The 27,773-nt window shown below is 39.5% G+C and overlaps 2 protein-coding genes across 2 annotated transcripts in view; one reads left to right on the forward strand and one right to left on the reverse strand.

The window, feature by feature from the left end:
* Positions 1 to 18,231, forward strand: part of si:ch211-260e23.9 (uncharacterized protein LOC555795 homolog) — a 41,468-nt gene extending 23,237 nt beyond the window's left edge. The window contains exons 3-4 of the mRNA XM_028809669.2: positions 6,076 to 6,223; positions 12,958 to 18,231. Of these exons, the coding sequence (XP_028665502.1) occupies positions 6,076 to 6,223; positions 12,958 to 13,183 (374 nt within the window). The 3' untranslated portion in view covers positions 13,184 to 18,231. The remainder of the gene's footprint in view (positions 1 to 6,075; positions 6,224 to 12,957) is intronic.
* Positions 18,232 to 18,590: 359 nt separating this feature from the next.
* Positions 18,591 to 27,773, reverse strand: part of zgc:162297 (uncharacterized protein LOC555865 homolog) — a 33,399-nt gene continuing 24,216 nt past the window's right edge. The window contains exon 6 of the mRNA XM_028809668.2: positions 18,591 to 19,055. Within this exon, the coding sequence (XP_028665501.1) occupies positions 18,865 to 19,055 (191 nt within the window). The 3' untranslated portion in view covers positions 18,591 to 18,864. The remainder of the gene's footprint in view (positions 19,056 to 27,773) is intronic.

Consider the following 27,773-nt stretch of genomic DNA (forward strand, 5'->3'; position numbering starts at 1 on the left):
GGGGGAATATTTAAGGTTTAAACTATAAAAGTAGGCATTTTTTTAACCACATCCAAAATTCACGGTTTTTCACAATTCGCGGGTACTCTAGGAACGTACTCCCTAGAAATTTGGGGGTGTACTGTACTAATTTTCATTTTAAACCTTCATCTCTCAGTAAGTCCCTAGATAACAATTTTTTTTGAATGATTTCTTTACCTTACGAGGACTTCATTTTTTATTTGCAACTGAAACTTGGTTAACTGTGGGTGTGTTAACCCCTTTAACTGAATTTGTACCCAACCGCACCAAACTGTAACTCTCAGCCCGACTGTAAGTTTTTTAGTTCCCCAGGGTTGTGGGGTGGATTATCGACAATATTTGAAAGCCGTTATTACTATCACGCAAGCTTCAGGTGTCCTTTGATATTTTAAAGGACAGTTTGTTTAATTATCAGAAAGCTGTACAATCTGCTAGGAGTATTTTCCATCCATCCATCCATTTTCGAACCCGCTGAATCCGAACACAGGGTCACGGGGGTCTGCTAGAGCCAATCCCAGCCAACACAGGGCACAAGGCAGGAACCAATCCCGGGCAGGGTGCCAACCCACCGCAGTAGGAGTATTTTTCAGATATTATTTCAGTCATAGGCCTAGAGTGTTATTTAATACAATTAGCAATACAATACAATATTAGCATCATTCTTGACTCATCTGTTCCTACATGGCCTGACATTACACCAACAGACTGCAAGGATTTTCTCCAATTTTCTTTTCATAAAAACATTAGATCCCACATTACACCCTGTGTTGATGACCTGTCTGTCCATCCTACATTTACAGCTGTTCTTCATCACTTCCAGGTTTGGTGCCTAGGCTAACGTTACTTCTGGTTCTGGTGCCTACGATGACATCAGAAGAAGATCACTTCCAGTTCCAATATGTCACGTCCGGTCTTGTTAATTAAAACTGCCATCTTCTCAGACCTCAAGCAGTTCATGTCTGGCCTCCAACAGAGACACTTCTGTCTACAAAAAACAAACACATTGCAGCCACGGACAATATACGGGTGGCTGCCCCAAACCTTTTAAGTGTGTTGAGTCTGATCCTTTCACAGTGGCATAGTCGATAGGATGATGACCGCCTCAATAGACCGGAAGTCGAACCTAAAACACGACTCGACACACTACTCCAACCTGCAACCGAAAACGAGTCAGACATGTTTTCCCATGGCTGGTCTGCAGAGATAACATGAGAAGGTTTTGTGCACCCCCCACTGCCTGGCCTGGCGTGGAATTACCTTCGCTTGGTCCATACAACGTCCTCTTACTCGCACGTGTGTAACAAAGTGTTCTAAATGATCTGTTATTAATAAGTGACTCAGGGGAAACTGCTGTCTTGTTGCTTTTAGATGTAACTGCATTTGACACAGTATATAAGGGTATATAAGGAAATGCTTTCAAATGGTTCAGGTCATACCTCACAGGCAGGAGGTTTTCAGTCAGTCTGGGAAATTTGTCCTCATTTTCGGCCCATAACACCTGTTGGGTCCCTCAAGGATCTATTCTGGGGCCTGTTCTTTTTTTCACTGTACATGTTGCTCTTAGGATCCACTTAAAAAAACATTTATTTCCATTGCTAAGTAGATAACACAGCTAATATTTTCCACTAAAGCAGATCAAAACAAATTCTCTTAAACCTTCATTGTAACATCTGGAAGACATTAAAACATGGATGTCACTCATTTTTTTTTTAATCTAAATTACAAAAAACAGAGTTTGTTTGTTTGAACCTTCTGATTTTACTTGTGTTGCAGAAATTAATCTTGGCCCTTTGACAACATACTGTAAACCCTTAGCAAAAAATCTTTCTGTGATTTTTGAGAATGCTCTCAAATTTGATAAACAAATTAACTCCATTGTTAAAGACTGTTTCTGTCAGATTAGGGTATGGCTAAGGTCAAGCGCTTTCTTTCTGTACATGATTTTGAAGCACTAATTCAAGTGTTTGTCTCTTCTCGGTTTGAATATTGCAACCAATTATATATTTATTGGAGTTAATCAGTAATCCCTTGTTTGTCTTCAGCTAGTCTAGAACACTGCTGCCAGGCTTCTAACAGGCACATGAAAATGGAATCACATTACGCCAATTTTAGCTTCTCCTCACTGGCGTCCTGTTTGCTACAGGATTGAGTTTAACATTTTACTACTTGCTTTTAAGTCCCTGAATGGCTTAGCCCCCTTTTATTTTACTGACTTATCACACCCTTACTTTCCCTCACAATCACAGAGGTCCTCTGACCAGCAGTTATTGGTTGTGCCGAGATCTAGACTTAAGCTTAGAGGAGATTGTGCTTTTGCAGTAGTTGCCCCTAAGCTTTGGAACAGTCATCCTTTTTTATGAGGTCAGCACCAGCTTTGGTCACTTTTAAATCCTGTTTGAAAGCCTATCTTGTTGCCTTAGCTTTTAAAACTTTTATTTGTGCATTTATTTTTGGTGTTTTTATTTACTGTACATATATGTATTGGTGTATTCATGGAAGTTGTACAGCACTTTGGTTAACTTCTGTTGTTCTTAAATATGCTCCATGAATAAAAAAGACTTGACTTGAATAACAGATTGATAGAGGGATTTTCATGACAGATATGCATTCAGCACACTCAAATCTACACATAAAATATTGGAAAAGAGTGAAAACAATTTGTTTGTAGACCAGTGTAATTTATGAGAAGTAATTGTACCTCCATGCGATCTACAAAGACTACTGAGCTATGGGGAAAAGAGGTATATTTATAAGGTATATAAAGTGCATCCAGAAAGTATTCATAGCGCATCACTTTTTCCACATTTTGTTATGTTACAGCCTTATTCCAAAATGGATTAAATTCATTTTTTTCCTCAGAATTCTACACATAACACCCCATAATGACAACGTGAAAAAAGTTTACTTGAGGTTCTTGCAAATTTATTAAAGATAAAAAAACTGAGAAATCACATGTACATAAGTATTCACAGCCTTTGCTCAATACTTTGTCGATGCACCTTTGGCAGCAATTACAGTCTCAAGTCTTTTTGAATATGATGCCACAAGCTTGGCACACCTATTCTTGGCCAGTTTCGCCCATTCCTCTTTGCAGCACCTCTCAAGCTCCATCAGGTTGGATGGGAAGCGTCGGTGCACAGCCATTTTAAGATCTCTCCAGAGATGTTCAATCGGATTCAAGTCTGGGCCACTCAAGGATATTCACAGAGTTGTCCTGAAGCCACTCCTTTGATATCTTGACTGTGTGCTTAGGGTCGTTGTCCTGCTGAAAAATGAACCGTCGCCCCAGTCTGAGGTCAAGAGCGCTCTGGAGCAGGTTTTCATCCAGGATGTCTCTGTATATTGCTGCAGTCATCTTTCCCTTCATCCTAACTAGTCTCCCAGTTCCTGCCGCTGAAAAACATCATGCTGCCACCACCATGCTTCACTGTAGGGATGGTATTGGCCTGATGATGAGCGGTACCTGGTTTCCTCCAAACGTGATGCCTGGCATTCACACCAAAGAGTTCAATCTTTGTCTCATCAGACCAGAGAATTTTCTTTCTCATGGTCTGAGTGTCCTTCAGGTGCCTTTTGGTAAACTCCAGGTGGGCTGCCATGTGCCTTTTACTAAGGAGTGGCTTCCGTCTGTCCACTCTACCATACAGGTCTGATTGGTGGATTGCTGCAGAGATGGTTGTCCTTCTGGAAGGTTCTCCTCTCTTCACAGAGGACCTCTGGAGCTCTGATAGAGTGACCATCGGGTTCTTGGTCACCTCCCTGACTAAGGCCCTTCTCCCCTGATCGCTCAGTTTAGATGGCCGGCCAGCTCTAGGAAGAGTCCTGGTGGTTTGGAACTTCTTCCACTTATGGATGATGGAGGCCACTGTGTTCATTGGGACCTTCAAAGCAGCAGAAATTTTTCTGTAACCTTCCCCAGATTTGCGCCTCGAGACAATCCTGTCTCGGAGGTCTACAGAAAATTCCTATGACTTCATGCTTGGTTTGTGCTCTGACATGAACTGCCAACTGTGGGACCTTATATAGACAGGTGTGTGCCTTTCCAAATCATGTCCAACCAACTGAATTTACCACAGGTGGACTCCAATTAAGCTGCAGAAACATCTCAAGGATGATAAGGGGAAATAGGATGCAGCTGAGCTCAATTTTGAGCTTCATGGCAAAGGCTGTGAATACTTATGTACATGTGCTTTCTCAATTTTTTTTATTTTTAATAAATTTGCAAAAACCTCAAGTAAACTTTTTTCACGTTGTCATTATGGGGTGTTGTGTGTAGAATTCTGAGGAAAAAAATTTGAATTTAATCCATTTTGGAATAAGGCTGTAACATAACAAAATGTGGAAAAAGTGATGCGCTGTGAATACTTTCCGGATGCACTGTAAAGTGGGTTTTGATGTTGATTGGGTCAGCATGAATTGGTGGAAGAACTTCACCTTAATATGTTTTGTATATATAATGAATATGAAAAAGGAATTGGGGTAGGAATGTTGGCCCTGGTAGACATTATAAAGAGCTTGTACATATCAGAATAGGTGAAGTTCTTTTCAGACATATTTAAAGCTGTGATTTTTAAAATCTTCTCTAAATTAATTTATTAGTTAAATTACTGTTGAATCTTGTCCACATTTCAGAAATTTTATTAAAGAAACATCAAGATAAGAGCAAACAAAATAATCACACGTTCCTGCCAGCTGATATTCAAATAAGTCATTTCAGTAAAATGTGAGGGCACAGTTAGTAACTGGTTGAGAGCAAAATTTCCACAAAAATTATTAAAACATTTCTTCAGGGAGTTGTAGATAATTACAGATACAACAACCCAGTTACCGAACAATCTTGTGGAGAGTAGCAGCCTGGGAATATTGAAATCTCATTATTATTTGGTACACACAAGGTGAATAGAAATTGATGAACTATGCCAGGCTGTTGAGCGGCTAACCTTTTCTTAGGTTTTTTTAACCTTGCAAACAAGAAATAATGTAGTATTTATAAAGCATCTTGTTATTATAAAACAGTGTGTGAAAGTGCAATACACCGGCACTGTCACTATCCATAAGGACCATAAGGAACTGAAGCCTATTCTAACATCATCAACAACATGGCAATGTATAACCCCAGACTGAACAGGAATCTGTCCCAGAAGACACTTGGAGACGTACAGGCACATAATAAACTCAGTCTTACTGGGCATTTTCGACACTGTAACTGACTAGCAAAATGAGAACTCTTACTTGATACTGAAATGTGTAGCCATTCTTAGTTAGTTGGTAGAGCACATTGCCCAGTTAATGCTGCTAAACTGCACTGAATAAGCAAGTGGGCATATTACCCATTTTCAGCATTACTGTGTTGTGGAAAGGTGAAGTCTACGGTGGCCCTGAGGGACAAAGCGTGAAAAAAAACACACACTATAAATGTTAACAAAAAACATATAGAAGTCGTAGAACACCATTAGAAGTCTATCCAGTGTCACAAACTTGACAAAGAGCCATAGAAAGATTTGGGGCAGCCACCTGTATATTATTTGCTGGCTGCAAAATTGAATAAAGTGATAGCACTGATGTGCACAAATCGGAGTCCAAAACAGAACTGTGGGGATAGGGGAAAGGTGGTAGCTTTTAAAGGCCAGTATAGGAAGTGACCTCAAAGGGGCCGGAACCGGAAGGGTCTTCATCCATAGGCTCAGGCTAGGAAATGACATCAGAGGGACCAGAGCTGGAAGGGTCTTCATCCATTGGCTCAGACCCGGAAGTGACATCAAAGGGGTCAGAACCAGAATTGATCCTGGCTTTTGTAGTTCAGAATTAGGCACCTCCTCTCACAAATGCATTCAGATCTCTCCTTATATCAATATGTCTATAGTACGTTCATATTAAATGTATGGCCTAAAACCATTAATGATATTGTTGTTAATGTCAATGAGGTTATTGAGTTTATTTTTCAAATTTGTCACACACCCTGTAATAAAAAGAGACAGTATTATCAGTTGGCTTTCTTCAGTTTACTTTGTGTTAATAAACTTCAGTAATGTATTTTGCTTCTCTTTTCTGCAGAGACTCCATTAGTAAATTTAGAAGTAAGCCCTCTGGAGAACCTGCTGATTGAACATCCCAGTATGTCTGTGTATCAAAAGAATTTCCAGAACCTCAACAGTGACAATCTGCTTTCGGAACAGGAAAACTATGATGGCCATGCTTCCAGGTATATTATTTTTCTGTTGTGTTGTCCAAATGTGAGTGCTCCTTCCTGCTCTACGTGAAGGCAAAGGAAGACTGATGATTTGTAACGATGAAGGACAGCCTCTATAGGTCATTATTTTTTTTTCTATCTTATATGCCATACACCACAGCTTTGTTAAAAAAAAGTGTGAAAATTCACCCACTCTGTGTTTGTATTTGAAAGTATTTGATCGAGAGAAACATCTGGCCTTTGTAACCAAATATTTCAGATTCCTCCAGCATTCTTCTTTAAGTACTCATTTAACAAAAGTTATTTAATTTTACATATAATCCAAACCAATTTACAGATTATAGGTATTTAAAGGCACGGTGGCGCAGTGGGTAGCGCTGCTGCCTCGCAGTTGGGAGATCTGGGGACCTGGGTTCGATTCCCGGGTCCACCCTGCGTGGAGTTTGCATGTTCTCCCCGTGTCTGCGTGGGTTTCCTCCGGGCACTCCGGTTTCCTCCCACAGTCCAAAGACATGCAGGTTAGGTGGATTGGCGATTCTAAATTGGCCCTAGTGTGTGCTTGGTGTGTGGGTGTGTTTGTGTGTGTCCTGCGGTGGGTTGGCACCCTGCCCAGGATTGTTTCCTGCCTTGTGCCCTGTGTTGGCTGGGATTGGCTCCAGCAGACCCCCGTGACCCTGTGTTCGGATTCGGCGGGTTGGAAAATGGATGGATGGATGGATAGGTATTTAAAAACAAAAATGAACAAATCTTACAATAACATTTACCAATCAGTAATTTCTGTGTTGAGTTTACACTTCATTGGTATCAGGCCTGTCCTGGTGCTGTCTGCCATTCTCCACACTCTATAGGTTTCTGGGCACTGCCAGTTTTGCAGTAATCATATGATGACAGTGGCAAGTGTAATAAAAGAGGAAGTCTTGCTAACTAATGTTTTACACCCAGGCATTGTGCATCACTGTCATAGAAATTGATTCTGTGTTTGTTCCTTGTTCTTGAACAGTTTTGCCTCAGATTCTTGACTGACTTGTGTTTTGACCACCTGCCTGTTTTTGAAACCACTGTTTCAGATTGCATCTGAATCTGTAACATTCTTCCTCTTCATTACTTGTTTGTTATGGCTCCTTTCCTACCTGCTAGTCTAGATCTGCATTGCCACTCTCACACAATTTGCCTTTTAGCAGAATATGTCAACACTCCACCCTCTCCTGTTGTAGGGGGGAAGTGGATATCAAGAGGTTACATTGAAAAGGGTGGCTGCTTGTGAAAGCAAAGTCGGTTGCCTGCTGCTGACAAACTAGTTATCCAGTAACTGCAGTGGTTCTCAAGTTCAGCCCTGTGACTGCAAGTTTTTGTGCTAACCAATCCCTGCTTTTAATTGTACTCCTTTCTTAATTATGAAACTGTTCTTTCACAGTTTCTTTGTTTTGGTGTCAATCCAGAAATTAGAAAACCAGCTTTACTAATTTTTTATTGAAGTGTCGGAAGTACTTGTATATTATTCCTGTTTCATGAGAGATATTTAGTGTGTTTTCTTCTTTTTTAAGATTTTTAATTATGATCGTTGTCATAATTTTCATTCCATTTTCCAACTGAACTGGTTATTTAGTCTTTTAGTTATTAATGAGCATGCAATTGGGTATGACCTTGAAATAACTGCAGCCTTTCAGCATTCAGTCTTTTGCCCTCTTGCTTACTCTGCTTGTCATTATTTGTCAATAGTTCCTTACATTTATATAGCACCTTTCTCACTACTCAGCAAATGACACAGTAAAAGATGACACAGTAAAAGATGAACAGGATAATAACAAAAGAGAATTATATACTTAAAGTAATGGCAAAAACACAAATTGGGGGTAGCATGGTGGTGCAGTGGTAGTGCTGCTGCCTCGCAGTTAGGAGATCCGGGTTCGATTCCCAGGTCTTCCCTGCGTGGAGTTTGCATGTTCTCCCCGTGTCTGCATGGGTTTGCTCCAGGCGCTCCGGTTCCTCCCACAGTCCAAAGACATGCAGGTTAGGTGGATTGGCGATTCTAAATTGTCCCTAGTGTGTGCTTGGTGTGTTTGTGTGTGTCCTGCAGTGGGTTGGCACCCTGCCTGGGATTGGTTCCTGCCTTGTGCCCTGTGTTGGCTGGGATTGGCTCCAGCAGACCACCGTGACCCTGTGTTCGGATTCAGCGGATTGGAAAATGGATGGATGGATGGAGATCAACTGGAGAGAAAATAGCTCACTGATTGTGAAACGTCTTCAGAACAAAATCCTACAGACATAGTGGAAGAGTAGAACTAAACTTGAGAGCCACAGATCCAGTAAAGGAAAAAAATTAATTTGCATAAAAATCGAAGTTCAGTGCCCATATTTATCAAGTGTTTCAGAATTACTATAGAATAAGAATTTGTCATACCCCAGAGCTGGACGAGAAGTAGTTATGAAACATCCTACACTTATTCCGATCTAAGAGTAGGAGTTTACGTTTGAGAATGAAAGACGTCACGATTTTACGGCACTCTAAGCTGCAATATGGCACTCATGCAGGCGTTTTGTAGTTTCTTTGGAAATCATGGTGACATTTTGTAGTTTTGTAATAGTAATGCTAAGGCTTCACCACAAAAATAATGAATAATAAAAATATTCAAAGGGGTGCGATTATGTTTAAATAGAAGGTTAATGCTAGATTTTTGTTAAACTGGGCCCCTTCAAAACAACATCAAAAAATAATACGGTGATGAGCACCAATCAAGACACACACCAGATGAGAGTAAAGCCCGATGAGAGGCACATTTATTTAACAATGAGTGATTCACAGCCATACCTCCAGAAGAATCACCTTCTCACTGTTATGGCCACAAGAAACACCTTGTAAAATAACAGTTCTAGAAACTAGCCGCAGCTCTTCTTTACTGTTTTTGAAGTCAATTTCACTTTCCCGATTGTCTTTCAGAGTCACAAGCCATGCATGTCTCCATGATGCCCTCTTATCCTCTTCAAGGCAAATGTCCCGGAAGTCCCCATTTGCTTTATTGAACCTTCCCTGGGTTTTGTAAAGTGTAACATGAAAATTCCAGGGGTTCATGGAATGCAAAGCTCAGCACACCTGTGTAACATTCTGGCTACTAAAATACAATTTACATCCATGTCCACCTGTGTGTTGATACTGTGATATCTATCACTTGCAAGCCACATTAACGCACTTATTCACACTTGGGGCAAAGGTCTTGATGAGCATGCCATCAATCACACTAACAATATCAGGAATACCAGCGATTTCCATAAATGCAGCTTACCTTAACATTACCTCACATGTCGGTGGTGGGGAAAAGTACTATAGGCACCGGGTACAACCAGAAAGTGTGACCTACACTTCTCGTCTGTAATATATTTTTTATTGAAATGTTTACGGATTTTCCATGTGTCTTCACATTTTAGTGTTTTTACTACTATCATGTCTTTCTTAACAGTCACCCAATTAACTACAGAGTTAAACATTTGTATTATTTACTAATTTTCCACACTTTCTTCATATTTTAGTGTTTTTATTGCTATCATTTCTTTCTTAGCTAATGCCCACTTAATTGCAAGTATTAATTCTATTTAAAGATAAATAAATGAACCAAACTAGACGCTTTCTTCTACAAGCTTAAAAGCATGAATGAATTTAGTTGATTGGTTCCAGCGTTATTATGTACCATACATACTATTATGTATACATACATACATACTTCTGTGATCCTGGGAAATGTGAACTCTCTACCAAATAAGATCGACAAACTGGCTGAGCTGGTGAAAAATGTCAGGACCTACAGAGAATGCAGTTTGTTGTGTTTTACTGAAACATGGCTAACAACTAACATCCCAGATGCTAACGTGGAGCTACTCGGGTTTAGCACAGTTAGAGCTGACAGAGATGCAAGTACCTGCAGGAAGCACAAAGGAGGTGGACTCGCACTCTATGTCAATACAAGATGGTGTAACTCTGGACATGTAAACGTTAAAATCTCCTCTTGCTGCAGGGACATCAAACTGTTGGCCGTAAGTTTGCGTCCCTATTACTTGCCCAGAGAGTTTGGAAACGTCATTGTTGTTATTGTTTACATCCCTCCTTGGGCGGATGTGGAGATAGCAAGTGACATCATTCATTCTGCTGTTGCTAAGTTACAAACGCAGCACCCTGAGGCGCTTGTGCTAATCGCTGGAGATTTTAACCATGTGACGCTGGACAAAACATTACCTGCCTTCTTTCTCCCAGTATGTGGATTGTAACACCCGGGGAAATAGGACTATTGACTTACTGTATGCAAACGTTAAAGATGCATACAGCGCCACCCCGCTGCCTGCGCTTGGAAAAGCAGATCATAACCTGGTTCTGCTTCAGCCTCACTACAAACCAAGAGTGAGGGTCCTACCTACAACCACACGCTCATTCAGGAAGTGGTCCCCTGAGGCAGAGAAGGCTCTGATAGAATGCTTTGGAACTACGGACTGGGATATCCTGCAGGGGTCACATAGTGAGAACATTGAGGAGGTTGTTGACTGCACTACTGATTACATCAACTTCTGTATGGACATTGTAGTTCCAGTAAGAACAGTACGTTGCTATGCTAACAACAAGCCATGGATTACAAGTGACATCAAGGGCCTTTTGAACCAGAAGAAAAGGGCTTTTAAAGGCGGTGATCAGCATGAGCTCAAGTGCGTGCAGAAGGAACTCCGAGTCCAGCTCAGGGCAGCGAAGGAGCAGTACAGGAGAAAGTTGGAGCAGAAGTTGCAGAACAACAGCATGAAGGAACCAGCTCAGGGCAGCGAAGGAGCAGTACAGGAGAAAGTTGGAGCAGAAGTTGCAGAACAACAGCATGAAGGAAGTGTGGGATGGGATGAAGATCATCACTGGCTGCAGCTCGAAGCGGGGTGCCACCATCGAGAGAGATGTGGAGAGAGCAAACCAGATGAACAACTTTTTTAACAGGTTTGACCACCCTAACCCACTCTCACCTCAGAGTACTGCACCCTCCAACCATCCTTCTGCTGATACCAGCATAGGAGAGAGTTTCCCCCAAACCACAATTACAGCAGCGCAGGTGAGCAGAGAGCTGAGGAGACTTTGTGCCAGCAAAGCAGTGGGTCCAGATGGAGTATCGCCACGACTGCTGAAGGCCTGTGCGTTGGAGCTGGGGAGTCCTCTACAGCACATCTTCAACCTGAGCCTGGAACAAGGGAGAGTACCGAGGCTTTGGAAAACATCTTGCATCACCCCAGTCCCAAAGGTATCACGTCCTAGTGAGCTGAATGACTTCCAGCCTGTCGCTCTGACGTCACATGTGATGAAGACCATGGAGCAGCTGCTGCTTCACCACCCACGGCCACAGGTCCGCCACGCACTCGACCCTCTGCAGTTCGCATACCAGGAGAAGGTGGGAGCGGAGGATGCCATCATCTACATGCTACACCGATCCCTCTCCCACTTGGACAGAGGCAGTGGTGCTGTAAGAATTATGTTTCTAGACTTCTCTAACACTTTCAACACCATCCAACCTCTGCTCCTTAGGGACAAGCTGACAGAGATGGGAGTAGATTCATATCTGGTGGCATGGATCGTGGACTATCTTAAAGACAGACCTCAGTATGTGTGTCTTAGGAACTGCAGGCCTGACATTGTGGTCAGCAACACAGGAGTGCCGCAGGGGACTGTACTTTCTCCGGTCCTGTTCAGCCTATATACATCGGACTTCCAATACAACTCAGAGTCCCTGCCATGTGTAAAAGTTCACTGACGACACTGCTATCGTGGGCTGAATCAGGAGTGGGCAGGAAGAGGAGTATAGGAACCTAATCAAGGACTTTGTTAAATGGTGCGACTCAAACCACCTACAACTGAACACCAGCAAAACCAAGGAGCTGGTGGTGGATTTTAGGAGGACCAGGCCCCTCATGGACATCGTGATCATCAGAGGTGACTGTGTGCAGATGGTGCAGACCTATAAATACCTGGGAGTGCAGCTGGATGATAAATTAGACTGGACTGCCAATACTGATACTCTGTGTAAGAAAGGACAGTGACGGTTATACTTCCTTAGAAGGCTGGCGTCCTTCAACATCTGTAATAAGATGCTGCAGATGTTCTATCAGGCGGTTGTGGCGAGTGCCCTCTTCTACGCAGTGGTGCTGGGGAAGCAGCATAAAAAAGAGGGATGCCTCACACCTGGACAAACTGGTGAGGAAGGCAGGCTCAATTGTAGGCATGGAGCTGGACAGTTTAACATCTGTGGCAGAGCGACGGCCGCTGAGCAGGCTCCTGTCAATCATGGAGAATCCACTGCATCCACTAAACAGTGTCATCTCCAGACAGAGGAGCAGCTTCAGCGACAGACTGCTATCAATGTCCTGCTCCACTGACAGACTGAGGAGACCTGTTCCTCCCCCACTATGCAACTCTTCAATTCCACCCGGGGGGGGGTAAACGTTAAAATTATACAAAGTTATTGTCTGTCTGTATAAATGCATTGTTGTCACTCATTAATTTGGTATTGTTCTTTGTCGGTATGCTGCTGCTGGAGTATGTGAATTTCCCCTTGGGATTCATAAAGTATCTATCTATCTATCTATCTATCTATCTATCTATCTATCTATCTATCTATCTATCTATCTATCTATCTATCTATCTATCTAAACCAAGAAATGCTGTTATGCCTTGCTTAGGAGCTTAAGATACAGTTTAAAAGATGTCCTTTTGTCTTTTTCTCTTGTCCCTGCAGACCCCCAGAAGTGGTACATTATATTTCACATCACCTTATACTTCATGAGAGCATCCTTCCTGCCAGCCACTTGCACTACATGCAAAAGGCTAAGGCATATATTGACCGCCAGAAGCTGAGTCGTAATTACCTTCTCCGGCAGAACCTATGCAAAAGGCGATACCCACCCAAAGAAAAACACTATGGCAACTTCAAGCAACCACGCCAGCATTTCTATAACTTCTGAAATGAATTTGATAAAAGTGTTTATAACAAATATGCAATTCACTGTAAGTTACAGGTCTGTGTTTAGCTCAAAATGCATGAAAGTTTTAAAAAAGGTGGATTAAGTGCATGCTGTCTTTAAACAGTGATCCTGATAATTCAGAATTAACTGAACAAATAGTGTATACTCTGCCAAAGTCATTTTTTGAAATGTAAATATCTGGTAGTGTTATTATCATGTTAGGATCTATTTTTATTCTATTTTAAAAGATGGGTTACCTCGGATTCTCATTGATTTACAAGTGTGCTTTGGCTCTTTCGTTGCTTGTGAATTTCTAAACACCTATTTGTTATTACTGTACTGCCCTTACTGTATACATAGTCAGTTGCAACCCACAAAAGTTTGAAAAACGGGTGACAGGCAGCTCCTTTTTATTTCACACTAATTCATTTAAACTCGGAAGCCAGCAAGTCACTTAGCCACTACTGTGACTTGTCTTCCAATAATTTTGCACTCCTTTCCTGTTGCTACTTTGGTGATTATAGTATTCTAATTACTCAGGCATTTTGGTGCTTTGTTTGTATGCCGAGTGTGGATTGTTATCAAGTTATCCACTTTACTCACTCTGAGAGAATGGATAATACAATCATAGTACACTCGGTAATTACCTGAAAAGGAATGTTGTGTTTATCATTGACTGCTTCACAGAGCATTCAGTAAAAGGCAGCATCTAAGCAGCCATCTAAACTAGGCTAAGGACCTTGAAGTTCTCAGATGTTCTTTGCACTTTGCCTAAATTGCTTTAATGCATGCCAGTAAGCCTTATTTTGCGTATTAGGTTATAAAAATGGAACACTAAGTCTAAAAGTGCAGAATTTTCTAGAGTAATGAAAAATGAGGAAGCTAACAGTATGCCTCCAACTACTGAACTGTAATAATGGAGTAGTGAGTAATCTGCAATAAGCCCTAAGCATTTCTGCAGTGGACATCCCATGCTCATGAAAATGCATTAGAACTTCTGCAAAACAGAGTGCTCTTTTAATCACAACTACTGCACATTGTATGGTAGTAATACCAAATTGTAATAGTGATGTGTGTACAGTGTTCTCTCTGTTTGTCTATAAAATATGACCTCAGATTTTACCTCAGAGAACGATTAAAGACATTAACAACTGAGAGAAAAAAAAACAACAACTGAATGCTATTTTGTACATTCTGGCTAGACGTTAGTTCTGCTCCTGTTATGCCTTTTATAAGAACAGGTCAGAATTATAATAGATATTGCAGCTGTATCTAGTCCACTCTCGGAATGCTAATTAATACATCTTGATGGAATGGAAAATATCACTTAATCCTGTAAAGGTATTTTATGTTTATTTCCTGGAAGTTTTGATGACGAATTTATTAATAGCATTTATGCTACAGAATTATAACTGAATGAAATGCTAAGAATTGTTTATATATTGTTAAATTTTAGTAGTCTTAAATTGAGGTAAAATGGATCGAGCTTCAGCTTCACAGGGAGATGGAGCATAACTTGACATCATTAAGCAGGAGGCAGGGACCACCACTAAACAGAGCACCAGTCTGTCTTAGGGTACACATGCACATGTATCTGTAGTAATTAACCTAAAAGGCTTGTCTTTGGGATATGGGGAAAAATCCAAACAAACATGCAGACCAAGCCCAGTGAGTGAAGTCAATGCCCTATAATTGTGAAAGAGCAGACCTACAGTAAATAACGGAACATTTTACAGCTCCAAGGATGTAGATTAATTTCTCTCCCTGGGCACTAATATATATCTTCATGTGTATATTCATGTAACATGCTGCATCACACAGACTATTAACAAATAACACATTCTAATTGGTGTTGGAGGGCATGGCATTAATCAAGAATCAAGGTAGTAAATATCAATTTTTATATTAATTATTAACTAACCTCTGGATCTGTCACTGCAGATTATGATTCAGTCTGCATGTATGTCTGCTTCCCTTTCACCTCATGTTTTCTGTGAGTTTGTTACAAGGGAGCCCTTGAAATCAAAAACCTGTCAATATTACCAAAGCTCCTTTGCTTCACTAGGGGACAAGTGAACTTTCACACTTCAGGGAAAGGACAGTCAGAAGCAGTGATTGTGCAAAATGCTCTTATTACATCTACATGTGTAAATACGCTACTAGAAGGCTAGTTGCAAACGTGACTAACGTTTATAATCAATCTGCAAATTAATGCCAGTGGGCCGTTGTGTTGTTCATTTGCAGTAGCTGATCTTATTGGGTTTGAGCTGAATCAAGTACTGTAATAATTTGAGTAGGCCTTGGTGTAGCCAGCTATGAAGAGCAGAGTATTCTAGTAAGTGTGTGACTCAAGGTGAGTGCAAATCAAGCTACAGTAGAACTGCAACCTTCATAGTCTGAAAACACATCGGGTCCTGTAGCATCTGATCTGCTCTTAACACGTAGTTTGTCTCTAATAGCTGTAACACTAATAGAAGTTTTGAAATGGCTTCTGGTTTCAGCAGACCTCATTTATTGTAAATTACTATCATCCCTACAGTTCTTTTTTATTTTGAAAAGTTTTAAAGAAATCAGAAATTCTTCTAGCTGAAAAGTATAATAAAAGTAACGTGTGAATATTTGTACGTAGATGCAAATAGAACTTCGAGTGCCTTAGTGTGTTGTCCATCACATTCAAATTAAATACCTGAGGCACATGTTCTGCTAAACATTTTTACAGTAAAAGGAACAAATGATAAGTACAACTTAAAAATGTGAATGTGTTTTTCTCTTTTCCTCTATTTTTTAGTAATGATTTAAAAAAAAAAAACACGCACACACACATAATGTCTTTAATACTTGGTGCAGCAGTGGGTAGTCGCTTCTGGTCTGCCTGTGTGTATTTTGCCTATTTTTGGACATGTGAGTTTCCTCCCATATCACAAAACTGCCTATTAGCTTAACTGGTGATGACTAAAATGTGTAGTTATGTGCCCTTGGGATACATGAATGTCCCAGCTATGGTCAGCTCTTTCTTTGCACCTAAAGTATCTGGATAAAAGTACTGTCTCCCTGTGATCCTGAGCTGCGCTGCAAAAAATGAAATCTAAGCAAGTGAAAAGTGTTTACATCATGATATTAAGTCTCCCCTGTGACCCTGTGTTCGGATTCAGCGGGTTGGAAAATGGATGGATAGATGGATGGACAGTAAGTCTTGTTTTCCTTACTGTAAGATTTACTGACTTATGAAAAAAAAATTTATTTAAGATTTTTAGCTTACTTTAAGTAATCTTGTTAAGTAAATTTTGCTTATCCCACTGGCAGATATTTTTGCTAAATAAATGCACAGCAACTCCCATTGTAAGTTTTTTTTTTCTGAGTTTTTGTATATGGATTTTTTTGCGGTGTGGGTAAGCAGGCTAGCAAATGGATGGCTGGAAAGCATTAATCTTTTATCTGTTAGGTCATCAGCATGCACCTTATCAAATTAGCAATATGTACACGGAGGGCCAACTAGAAACACAAACATTACACACACACTGCTAATCCTCTTGGTCTACAGCTTCAACATAAAAGTACATTTTTGCTTTACATGGCCGATGTCATTCTCCACATTTGTTGTAAAACTTCAGTTTGTTACACTAGCTCAGAGTATAAAAATGTACATTTTAAACGGGTGTACACTAGTTAAACTGATGAGTATTTCTTAAATATGTGTACGAAAAATGAAGACCTACATGTTTCAAGCCTCATTGGACTTTAACTGCATGGTTTTTAATAATTTTGTTTTTAATTACAGTAACATTATAAATATTTTAAAGAATGTTGACTATTTTTACAAGACTATAAGAAACAAAAACAGGTCAGTAACTGGGCATTTTGTGATTTAAGGAAATAATTAACAGGTGCTTTACTGTTTCCTTAGTGCATACACATAACCATTTAAACATCTACTTTATGACATCGTATTGTTTTTTTAACAACAGGGTTATTTCCTGAATGAAACAATCCAGATAACACAGCAATTGGTGCAAAAAATGTAACGTATTATATTTGTTATTTCAGTTTTAGGTGATATAACTTTTCTTTGATAACAGCTAAACTATGGGTGCCAGTTATTACATACTTTGTTGAGGGTTTACATATTTGCTTTTTATTTGTATTTTCTTTTTTAAGTTGAGTGTTCAGATATGATGTAAAAAATTATATATAAAAAAAGTATATTTCCTACAAAAAAGTGTGTGTATTGAGCTTAGAGATGAGATTTTATTTTAATACAGTAGACACATTCTAGCTAGGTCAAGAGAAATAAAAGAATTCATATCAGCGCCTAAAACATCCAAAATACACTTTTATGCCATCTGTACAGTCACTATACATTTTTGTCATTGAATACTGTTGCTATTACATATTTTTTTGTGAGTTAATTAGTCCTTAAGGGTATATTTTACATGTTTCTCAAACACCATAGGTAAGCACAGAAATATGTAAATATTAAAAAATGTTTATAGAAACTCACGCAATTAAATGTTTTTGTGTAAAATGTTTCTGTTCTTCTGAGTTAATGGATTGATAAAGTATTCATCCTGTCACAACATTTCTTTTAATTATATGTTTTCCAAAGATGACTTGAAAAGGTTAACAAAGTCGACTGAAAACCAAAAAACCTTCTGTGTGTAACAGAGACGTATGACAATGACACTGTACTGCTTAAACGTGTGCAATTACTATGCTACAGCTGTATTTTACTGCAATTCTTTTCCCATTTCATGAAACAGCTTTATAATAATTTTACCTTAAATGTTGCTCCATGTAACATACATTATATATTGTATATAAATTACTTTGTAAAATCTATGCTAATCTAGACTTGAGATTTATAAGAACAACTCAAAAAGCATCTATAATCCAGTACTGTACATTGAAAACTTTATGAAAGAATGCTGTAAAAATAGATACATAACCACTGCACTTCTTTGCTTTATCCTAATTGATTTTTTAATATCATTATAAATTAATATTATTATAAATGTTTAATAAAAATAAATTGTTCCAGCAGCACAACAATTTGGCTCAGTTTGATTATTTTTTTTCCAGTGCTCTTCACTAAGTTACAGGCTCAGAGCACATACTGTAAGAGCCATGCATGCACCCTCTCTGTTTTATGCCTTTGTTATGAGTATTCAATGGCCTGCCATATCATCATCCTCAAAGATTTTAACTTTTTTCACTTGCACATGCTCAGAACTTAAATGTATTGTTCTAAAATAAGCCAACACCAAGCTTTTGTTGTATTCATGTGCCTACAACAGTATTAGTCATGCAGAACAAAAAGGAACAGAAACAACACCGTCCTACATGCAAGGTTTTTCATGTTTCTACCAGTGACACTTTTACATCTTGGTTATGAAAATTACACAAAGCAAAATAGACTTTAAACAGCTTTAATGCCACATTTGAGGAAGAAGTTCAAACATTTGTGTTCCTATTGTGCTCTGCTCTGCTGGGACTCTATTATAAATAAAAAGAATTACAGTTACATGAAATTACAGACAACAGGCAGATATTATCATGAAACTATGTGTATATTTTTTCTCATTAAAAAGTGTACTGAATTAATATGCCTGAAAATAATACTTCAATTACTAACATACTAATATTTATGATTGTAATTTTGCAAGAAGTTAAGTTCTCTCAGTAATTCATGCTCTGAGTTTAATCATCTTTTCCATAAACTTCTCAACACGTTGTGGATCAACACTGTTTTCCCAGTGACCCCCTTCCTTGAAATGCGAGCCAACTATTACTCCACTTGAATCCATGAAGTTTTCCACATTCTCATAGGTCACTCCTGAACCAATCAGAACAGGAATCTGTACCGTTTGTCTGACTTCTGGAAAAAAGAAAAACAGTTAAGACTTCTGAAACTGTTTACTGTAGTCTGCATTACCATTTCTGGAGAACAGCCATTAAAGACTTTTCTCTATTAATTTATAACAAATATGTAATTGTATCTCAAATCAAACTATGAACTAATGGCCTGTGTATGTAATAGATATGAAGGTAATATACGAACTATAGCACTGTTATACAACCCTGTGTAAATTACAGTTAATTTAATTGTAATTCTTTCAAACCACTTCTTTTTATGTTTCTGCCATTTAATGCACTTACTGCAGATTCCAGTGCCATTGTTCAACTGCTTAATAATTTCTTAAGGAACAAATGTTTTTTGAAAAAGCAGGGGAAGTGTGTTTAAAATACTTTTCAAATAAAGCTTTTTACTATTTGTAAATCTCTCTGTATATAAAATACAACATCTGTCTGGCTGTATGTCTGTCTGCTTTTCACGAGAGAACTACCGTATATGCTCATGTATAAGTTGGGTCTTCAAACCCGAAAAATCGATCATAAAATCAGACCACAACTTATACACCTGTTCAAAAATGCGACGATTTTTTTTTTCTATATCTTCCTGCCTCCTCCAATCTTGCACCAGTTTCTCAGAGGCATCGAATTTTGTTGCAGCAGCACAGTTACCAATTTGTTTCACTACTTCAATGACATTTAATTTAAAACCAGCTTCATATTTTCTTCTGATCAAACGCTCCATCGTATATAAGGGATGCTCTTACGATAAAGGTATATGAGGGTGTGAGATAGAAAAAACACAAATCAGAGCAAACATTGCTTCGGAATAATTTGGGTATTACCGTGTGGTCACGTAGGCACAATAGAGAGCGAGAGCACGAGAGAGAGAGGTTAGGAGCACACACTGATACAGCACATTGCCGCACCCCCATAGAAAAAAAGCAGTGTGGTCCGTGGTTACTCTCTCAGGTGGGCGTTAGCATATCATAATCCCTTGTGCCAATAGTGTGAGTTTTTTGCATTCGACTTATACGACCGACATTATGAAATACCAGAAATCTATATATATAAAGGAGAGTTGGGATCCGAGAGACTGTGTTTGTGTGTTTATGGAGGGATGGAGAGTTAAGGCGGGTGTTGGAGTCACGTGATCATCTCCCCTCCCATTCACCTCATTTCATTCACTTCATTTCGCTCCGAGCTGAGCTCCACAGCTGGCGCGGTCTTGCCGTTCTTCTCCCTTAGTGTTTAGTCCTTTCTCCTTTACTGATTTACTGTTTAGTAGACGCGCTACTTAATGAATAGTATTTTTTCCTTTAGTGTTTCTACTTAGTGTTTCTTAGTGTTTAGTAGACACGGTGTGCAAAAGGAGAGTTGGGATCTGAGAGACTGTCTCTGTGTGTTTGTGGAGGGATGGAGAGTTAAGGGGGTGGGGGAGTCATGTGATCATCTCCCCTCCCATTCACCTCATTCATTCACTTCATTTCACTCCGAGCAGAGCTCCGCAGCTGACATGGTCTTGCAGTTCTTGATTTGCTTTTCACATGGCCAACTATACGTTGCATGCTCAAGAGTAAGCTCAGCGCACAGCTTGGTCATATTACAACCGGAAGGGTGAACTGACAACGTGGTATACAAAGAGATCCTTAACAAATAATTATTGGTATATTTTCCCTCAATTTATTATTTAAAATTTTAAAGCAGTACTTTGCCGCTGCGAAGCGCGGGTATTTTGCTAGTTATACTATAAAATCAACTCCCGACTTATCCGCAAGTATATACGGTACTTAACGGATTTAGATAGTTTTTTTTCTATAATTTGCTTGAACATTACTGTTGATTTTGCGACTTCTTTCAAGTATTATAGTTTGGTTGCAGCACCGATTCATTTGTGCAAATCCGAGAGACAGGCTGCAGGCTCAGAGGAGGGGGAGGTGGAACCTCAGGAGTAGGGAGCCAGGCGATGCCCTCCTCACTCACACACCAGACTCCTTTTGAGTCGCTCTACCTCTCGCCACGTGTTGGAGTGTACCTTGCCTCTGCTTAGCTAGCGATACCTGTGTATTCAGCAGACATTATCATCTAGAGATTGTTAAAGAGTAACATTTGATGTTTTAGAGAGGGAGATCACAGCTACCTGTGTTTTAGAGGGTATCTGCTCATTGGCAGAAATATCACGGCCACATGCTCTTCTCCCCATGTGGGAGATGCTCTCTCGTCAGAGCTGAACATGTTGGAGCACACCTACCTTCCGCTTGGCAAGAGATACAGTACCGTGCCAACTTTTTACATTTTTGGCAAAGAGATCACAGCTGCATTCTCGCTGCTGATAGCAAAACCAAAAATATTGTATATCAAGAGGCCCTTGGATACGAAAGCTATCAATATAAATTCTTCTCAATATAAATTATTACATTTTTTTGTTGATTTTCAAAGTTTGTCCTGTTTCACTACAATGCGAGTGGAGCCACAGGGAACAGCTAGTTGCTGAATAATTTAAAGTAGTCTGAGACAATAAATACTAGTGACAAAGGCACCAGCAATTAGGCAAAACTAAATACTGTGTGGAAGGTCTAAATCAGACCTGCCCTGATCTAGGCTACACTTGAGCAGGCTGTGTGACTGGTGTCTAAAGCTAATGTCACATTATGCGACTTCTAGTCATGGGGTAGGTCATATTTGTCGACCACAGTTGCTGATCTTGCCGCTGGACTGCAATCATTTAGTGATTGTGTGCCGACCTTCCAGCACAGTTGTGATTACCCATTTTTCTGACAGCAAATAGCATAATATTGTCATACTGCAAGCATGAGAGAATTCCTTCAAAGAATGTCTTTGGAAAACAAATTCCTCATGGTTGTCCATTCAGTTTATGGTACTCGTGTGGGAACTAGACCTGGCACTTCAACAGCTGAAAAACAACAAATCCCTGGGTCCAGAAGGCATTCCTGTAGAACTCCAGAAGCATGGCAGGCAGGCATTTAAGTCTCTCATCTACCATCTTCTGCTGAGAGCATGGGAACAAGGCGTTGTTCCTGAAGACCTCAAAAACCCTCTCTCATTGTCAGCATTTTCAAGAAAGGTGACCACTCTGAGTATTCAAACTATCAGGGAAATTACCCTCTTCTCCACTGTGGGAAAATTCTCACTTCAATTCTGCTTAATCGATTGATACCTATAACTGAATTAATTCTACCTGAGTCTCAATCCAGATGCTGGGCCAATAGAGGCACAATTGATTTAATATTCACCATTCGTCAGATCTAGGAAAGTCTCATGAACAGCACCAGCCTTTCGGAATGCTCTTTTATGACATTGTAAAGGCATTTGATTCAGTTTCTCATGAAGTGCTGTTGAAGGTTCTCCAACGCTTTGACTGCTTTCCATGCTCCATTCGCATGGTAGCAGCTCTCCAAGAAGACATGATGGCTCAAGATCTTGCGTTGGGCAGCCTTTCCCCCTCATTTCCAATCAGTGTGGGGATTAAACAGGGCTGTGTCCTTGCACTGACTTTCTTTAACATCTATCTCACTGCCATGATCTCCACCATCCCTGACCCATGTCCAGGAGTCAAAATACACTATCGATTTGATGGCAGTCTCTTTAGTTTATGCATATTGAGTGTAAAAAGTCTGACAATGATCATTGAGGGACAATATGCTGATGACAATGGAGTCATGAACAGCAACCCTCAAGAACTTGCAACATACATCTGACCTCTTTGTATGGGCTTACAACCGCTTTGGACTGAAAGTCAATACAGCCACAGCAAAAGGTCAAAGGCCAAAAGATCGAAGCAGTGAGCCAATTCTGCTACCTGGAAAGTATACTCAACACGGAGGCTGATCACTAACAGGCTTTGTGCGACTAACGCAGCATTTGGCAAACTGCACTACAGAGTGTTCCTGAATCATGGAATTACCAGGACAACCAAGGTGGCAGTCTACAGTGCAGTTGTTGTGAGCACACTCTTGTATGGGTGTGAGACATAGACCTTATACCAGAAAGACATCAGAATGCTTGAGTGTTTTCAACAACACAAACTTCAAATGATCCTTGGTATTTGATGGCAGGAATGAATACCCAACTGGGTCCTGGAGAGAGCCAACTGTGCCAGCACAGAGTCCCCTCTCATCAACTGCGCTGGCTTGGCCGTGTCACTCGGCTCTCTGATACCCGCATCCAGAAGCACATACTCTATGGAGAGCTGGCAAGTGTAACATGAAGTACTGGTGCTCCAAAAATGGAGATTCAAAGATCAAATGAAGAACGTCCTCAGCAAATTCGGTATTTCATTCGGGAACTGAAGAATGCTCGCTTCTGACAGACTGGAGTGACGTAAGCATAAGGTGAAACAGTATTTAAAGTCAGGTTGGAAATTAAACAGTGCATTAACTACAATAAATAAACTGGACTCTGTCATCTAAATGTTTATGGATGCAATATACAATCATATCTTAAATTACAAAATAAATTGAGACTGCTAATGAAGGAACAGTAGTATTAAAGTTGCCTTACTCAAAGGCAGTGGTAACGGGATGGTGGTAATGCCGCTCCAAAAAGCCTCTATGTTTGGTCATTATTCAGGTAGTGGATGTAAAGAAGGTCCACTCCTACAAGTACTTGAGTGTCCACATCAATGACAGGTTGGACTGGTCTCGGAACACAGAGGAACTATATAAGAAAGGACAGAGCAGACTCTTTTCGTAGGAGACTGTATTCTCCATGGGAAGTGACATCCTTCACATCTTCTACAACTCTGTGATGGACAGGGCAATTTTTTACACTTTGGTGTACTGAGCTGGTAAAATCACTACAAAAGAGGCCCACCGAATCAACACTCAAATTAAAAGGCAAGCTCAATTATAGGACGCATTCTGAACCCCCCAGACAAAGTAGCAAAGTAGGAAATTAAAACAAAACTGAGTGCTATTATGAACAATGCTGCATATTCTCACTCTGACACACTAACACTGAGGACTTTCAGCCAACAAATTATTCAGCAGAAGTGTGTCAAGAATCACTATTGGGGCTGCTTTATACCAAAAGCAATATGCCTGCATAAAGCCTCACTGGGACTGGGACTGGAAGAAGTTTTCTTTTCTTTTTAAAGTTTTCTTCCTTTTTAGTCATTCTGGAGTGTGTTCAGACCATAGTGTGAAAAAGTCATCAGTCAGTCACTCATTTTCCAACACACTATATCCTAACACAGGGTCATGGGGGTCTGCTGGAGCCAATCCCAGCCAGCACAGGGCACAAGGCAGGAACAAACCCGGGAATTTTGTTCAATACATTCAGAAGGAAAGGTAAATTACACTCACTGTGAGGTAAATGGAGGGGTTCTCTCTCAACCTACCATTAAATAGACCATTTCTTAATTCAAATGTAATTTACATTTAACTCATATAAGAATTGCTCAAAAACGCAAAAAGTCTCCCAAAAATAGTTATCCACACACGAAGTATAACTTAAGTAAACAGAGAGTCAGTTTAATCACTTGCATGCTAAGGAGTGAAAAAGCTGTTAAAAGCACTCAGATCATACATAACTGTTTGTAAAATAAAGTAGGACTCTTTGTAGCACCATCTAGTGGGGTGTCATGGTGATAACAGTATTTTGCAGAGGAAAAGGCATTGCAATTCAGTAAAATAAAAATAAATCCTCAAATAGGAATAGAAAGCAAATCAATAGTTGAGATCATTTTTTAGGATTTAAATATTTAACAACCACATTAACTAACTTGCAAGTTGAAAGGTGATTCCAGAAAACAGTATGACAAAATTATGTTAAAAGGGGGAAAATATAAAATATCAAGTCCAATGTAGGTTTTCTATTATGAAGAATTCCAGAGAACTATTTACCTTAAACTAAATAAATTAAAAGGAATTAGCTTTAAATTGATACACGATGCATTTTAAGTTTAACAGACATCTCAGTTGCTATTATTTTATAAAACTGTATCATCTGACTTCCCAAATGAGAATACATTAGGCACTATTTATCTTTATAAAATAGTGGAAAAACTGTAGTATTTATTTTTACAGCACTTGCTTGGTACAGTAATGTCAGCTGTTTCAAACTGAACAGTACAGCTTCCTGTAAGTAGGAAGTATGCCAAAACAATATTGAGGATAATGTTGCAGTCAAGGCCTGTCATGTTGTGTTTACTACTTTCAGTACAAGTTGGCCATCTGGAACCTCATTTAAAAATAGAAAACCTTGGTGGCTATATTAGTAAAGCAAACCCGTGTCAAGCAAAAAGCCTGCCCTCCATCTGAGGTATCAGACAGCACAGTCAATTCCCTAGTGACACATTCTGGCAGCATCATTGGTATTTAACCTCTGTGTTCGGGTCAGATACATGTATGTCTAGAAATTGTTGTTTTATGTAAAATACAGCAAGCAAAATTAAACAGAGAGAAACCTCTCTAGCTCTTTTAAAAAAAATCTTTGGCATAATAGATATTTGCTTTCAAAATGGAGTCTTAACATTACAAAAATAAAGGATGCTTTAATTATTAATCATTTGAAATATAGCATTAATTTAAAATGAACTATTCAAGAAAGGCATTATTTACCATCAAAAAGGCAATTAGTATTTTATGTAGTACCTTCCATAAAAAGTATGAAGAGAAATCACTTTAAAAACACTTTGGACTGGCACTTCATCTAAACATGAAGTCTTTCTTGCACCTGCAGCAGAAGTGACTGGCCCTGTTTCCTCACAACTCACTACTGAAAATAGTGTGTCCCGAAAACAGATGAATGATTTTAAGTAAAAAATAGCTTTACAAACAATGACATCTTTATTATAATTGAAGTGATGTTTTAAAACTGGTATAAGCTGAAAAGGCAGAGAGCAATTGCAGTTGCATGGCAAGGCTAGGCCTTATCATTTTGTTTTGGTTAAAGTTATCAAAATCGATTTTTCATTGTATAAGGTTATCCTTTTGAGTGTTACTCCAAGTAATGCTACTAAAGGACAGGGGTAATATTCGAACCAAGTTTGTCTGAAAAATACGCAAAAATCCCAAAATGGTCTATCTATGCATAGAACATTCCCAAAACATATGACCTATCAATGCAGTTCTTTTTTGGATCTTGTCTTGAATACATTTTAGTGCAGTATACAATTTGTAAGTGAATTATAACCTGCTATGCATAGACTGAAGAAGAATGTATTTTATGAACTGCTGAATTTTATTCCTTGTGTAAAATTCTTATCAAAAGATCCCTTCTAGCCATTTTCAAACTCCATTATCCCTTTCAGGGTTATAGGGAGCTACTGTCCATCCCAACAGAACTGGACATAATGAGAGACAGCCCTGGGCTGGGCACCACCTGACTGTAGAATACATACGCCACAGACAAGTACTCTGGACCAGATCTGAGTTGCTAGTTCTGAAATATGGAATGAAAACCCATGCAGGCATTGACAGAGAGTCTGCTAGCTTCACAATGGCAGTACATGGGCTGGGATTCAATACCAGTATTCCAGAAATGTTAAGTTGCAGTTGTAAGTCACACCCAAAGAGTAAACAAGCAACAGGTTAATTCTAAAAAGAGCATAAATAGTGAGGTAATGGAAATAAACAATTGGTCAGTACTACAAGAAAATTATTGATTAATGTAGTGTAGTGTAATGTGGAAACTCCTCTAAGATTTGTTTTGATTCACTGCTGCACTGCATGGCTAACTGTGCATGCATTCAGCCAACATGTGCAGAAAATTACACAGTACAGTAGTGTGCAAGTGAACGTACAGGGATCAGCATTATACTGTACACTCAGAGGCAGTATTTTATTTATACTGTTACTCTACACCGGCACTTCCCTATTTGAACTCTGGAGTAGTGGCAGTAAAAATTTTGTGTACCAATGTGCACCAACACACCCACAGGGCCTATGATGTAAAGGATCACCCTGCAAACACAGTAAGAAGCACAGCATGTTTAATCCAGCAGTGAAGACACAAACTACAATGAAACTATGCAGAACAAAGAATTTTCATAATATTCTCATCAAGGTCAGATACAATTCCCCTTCAAATGAAAATACTACATTTTTGACACGTGGGGTGCAAATCCGGCTGGAGTAGTAGCATCACACATGTGTGTATACACCGTAAACTATTCACTCGTGTGAAAGAGGTCAGGCAGCACTGTAAAGTATGAGGGGTGGGTGGGCTTATATTACACTTGCGTGATTGGGTACAGCCATCCCTGTTCATCATGGCTGCTACAGCTCTGTGATGTCATGCTGACCTTGCAAAGCACCATGGGGCACTTGTGAAAAGAATTCAACTAAGCTGGCTATATGGCGGATTATCAGGAAATAATTCAGTGAATAAGGTTGCCTGAACCAGGAAAATCTGTTGTAAAAACGATTTGCCAAATTGAAACAATGAACCTCAACAAACTCAAAAGATATGTTACATATAAAACCTTTCTTGTAATATTAATTTTCCATTCATAAAACTAAAACTGTTTAAAATGCTACATTTTGCTGAATTGCAGTTCATGGGTCCTGGTTGCCGACTATACTTCCTTAAAAGGCTGGCATCTTTCAACATCTGCAATAAGATGCTGCGGATGTTCTATCAGACGGTTGTGGTGAGCTCCCTCTTCTACGCGGTGGTGTGCTAGGATGGCAGCATAAAGAAGAGGGACGCCTCACACCTGGACAAACTGGTGAGGAAGGAGTGGTAAACGTTAGCATTATACAAAGTTATTGTCTGTTAT

The sequence above is a fragment of the Erpetoichthys calabaricus genome, chromosome 9, assembly GCF_900747795.2.
Source record: "Erpetoichthys calabaricus chromosome 9, fErpCal1.3, whole genome shotgun sequence".
Taxonomy (NCBI): domain Eukaryota; kingdom Metazoa; phylum Chordata; class Cladistia; order Polypteriformes; family Polypteridae; genus Erpetoichthys; species Erpetoichthys calabaricus.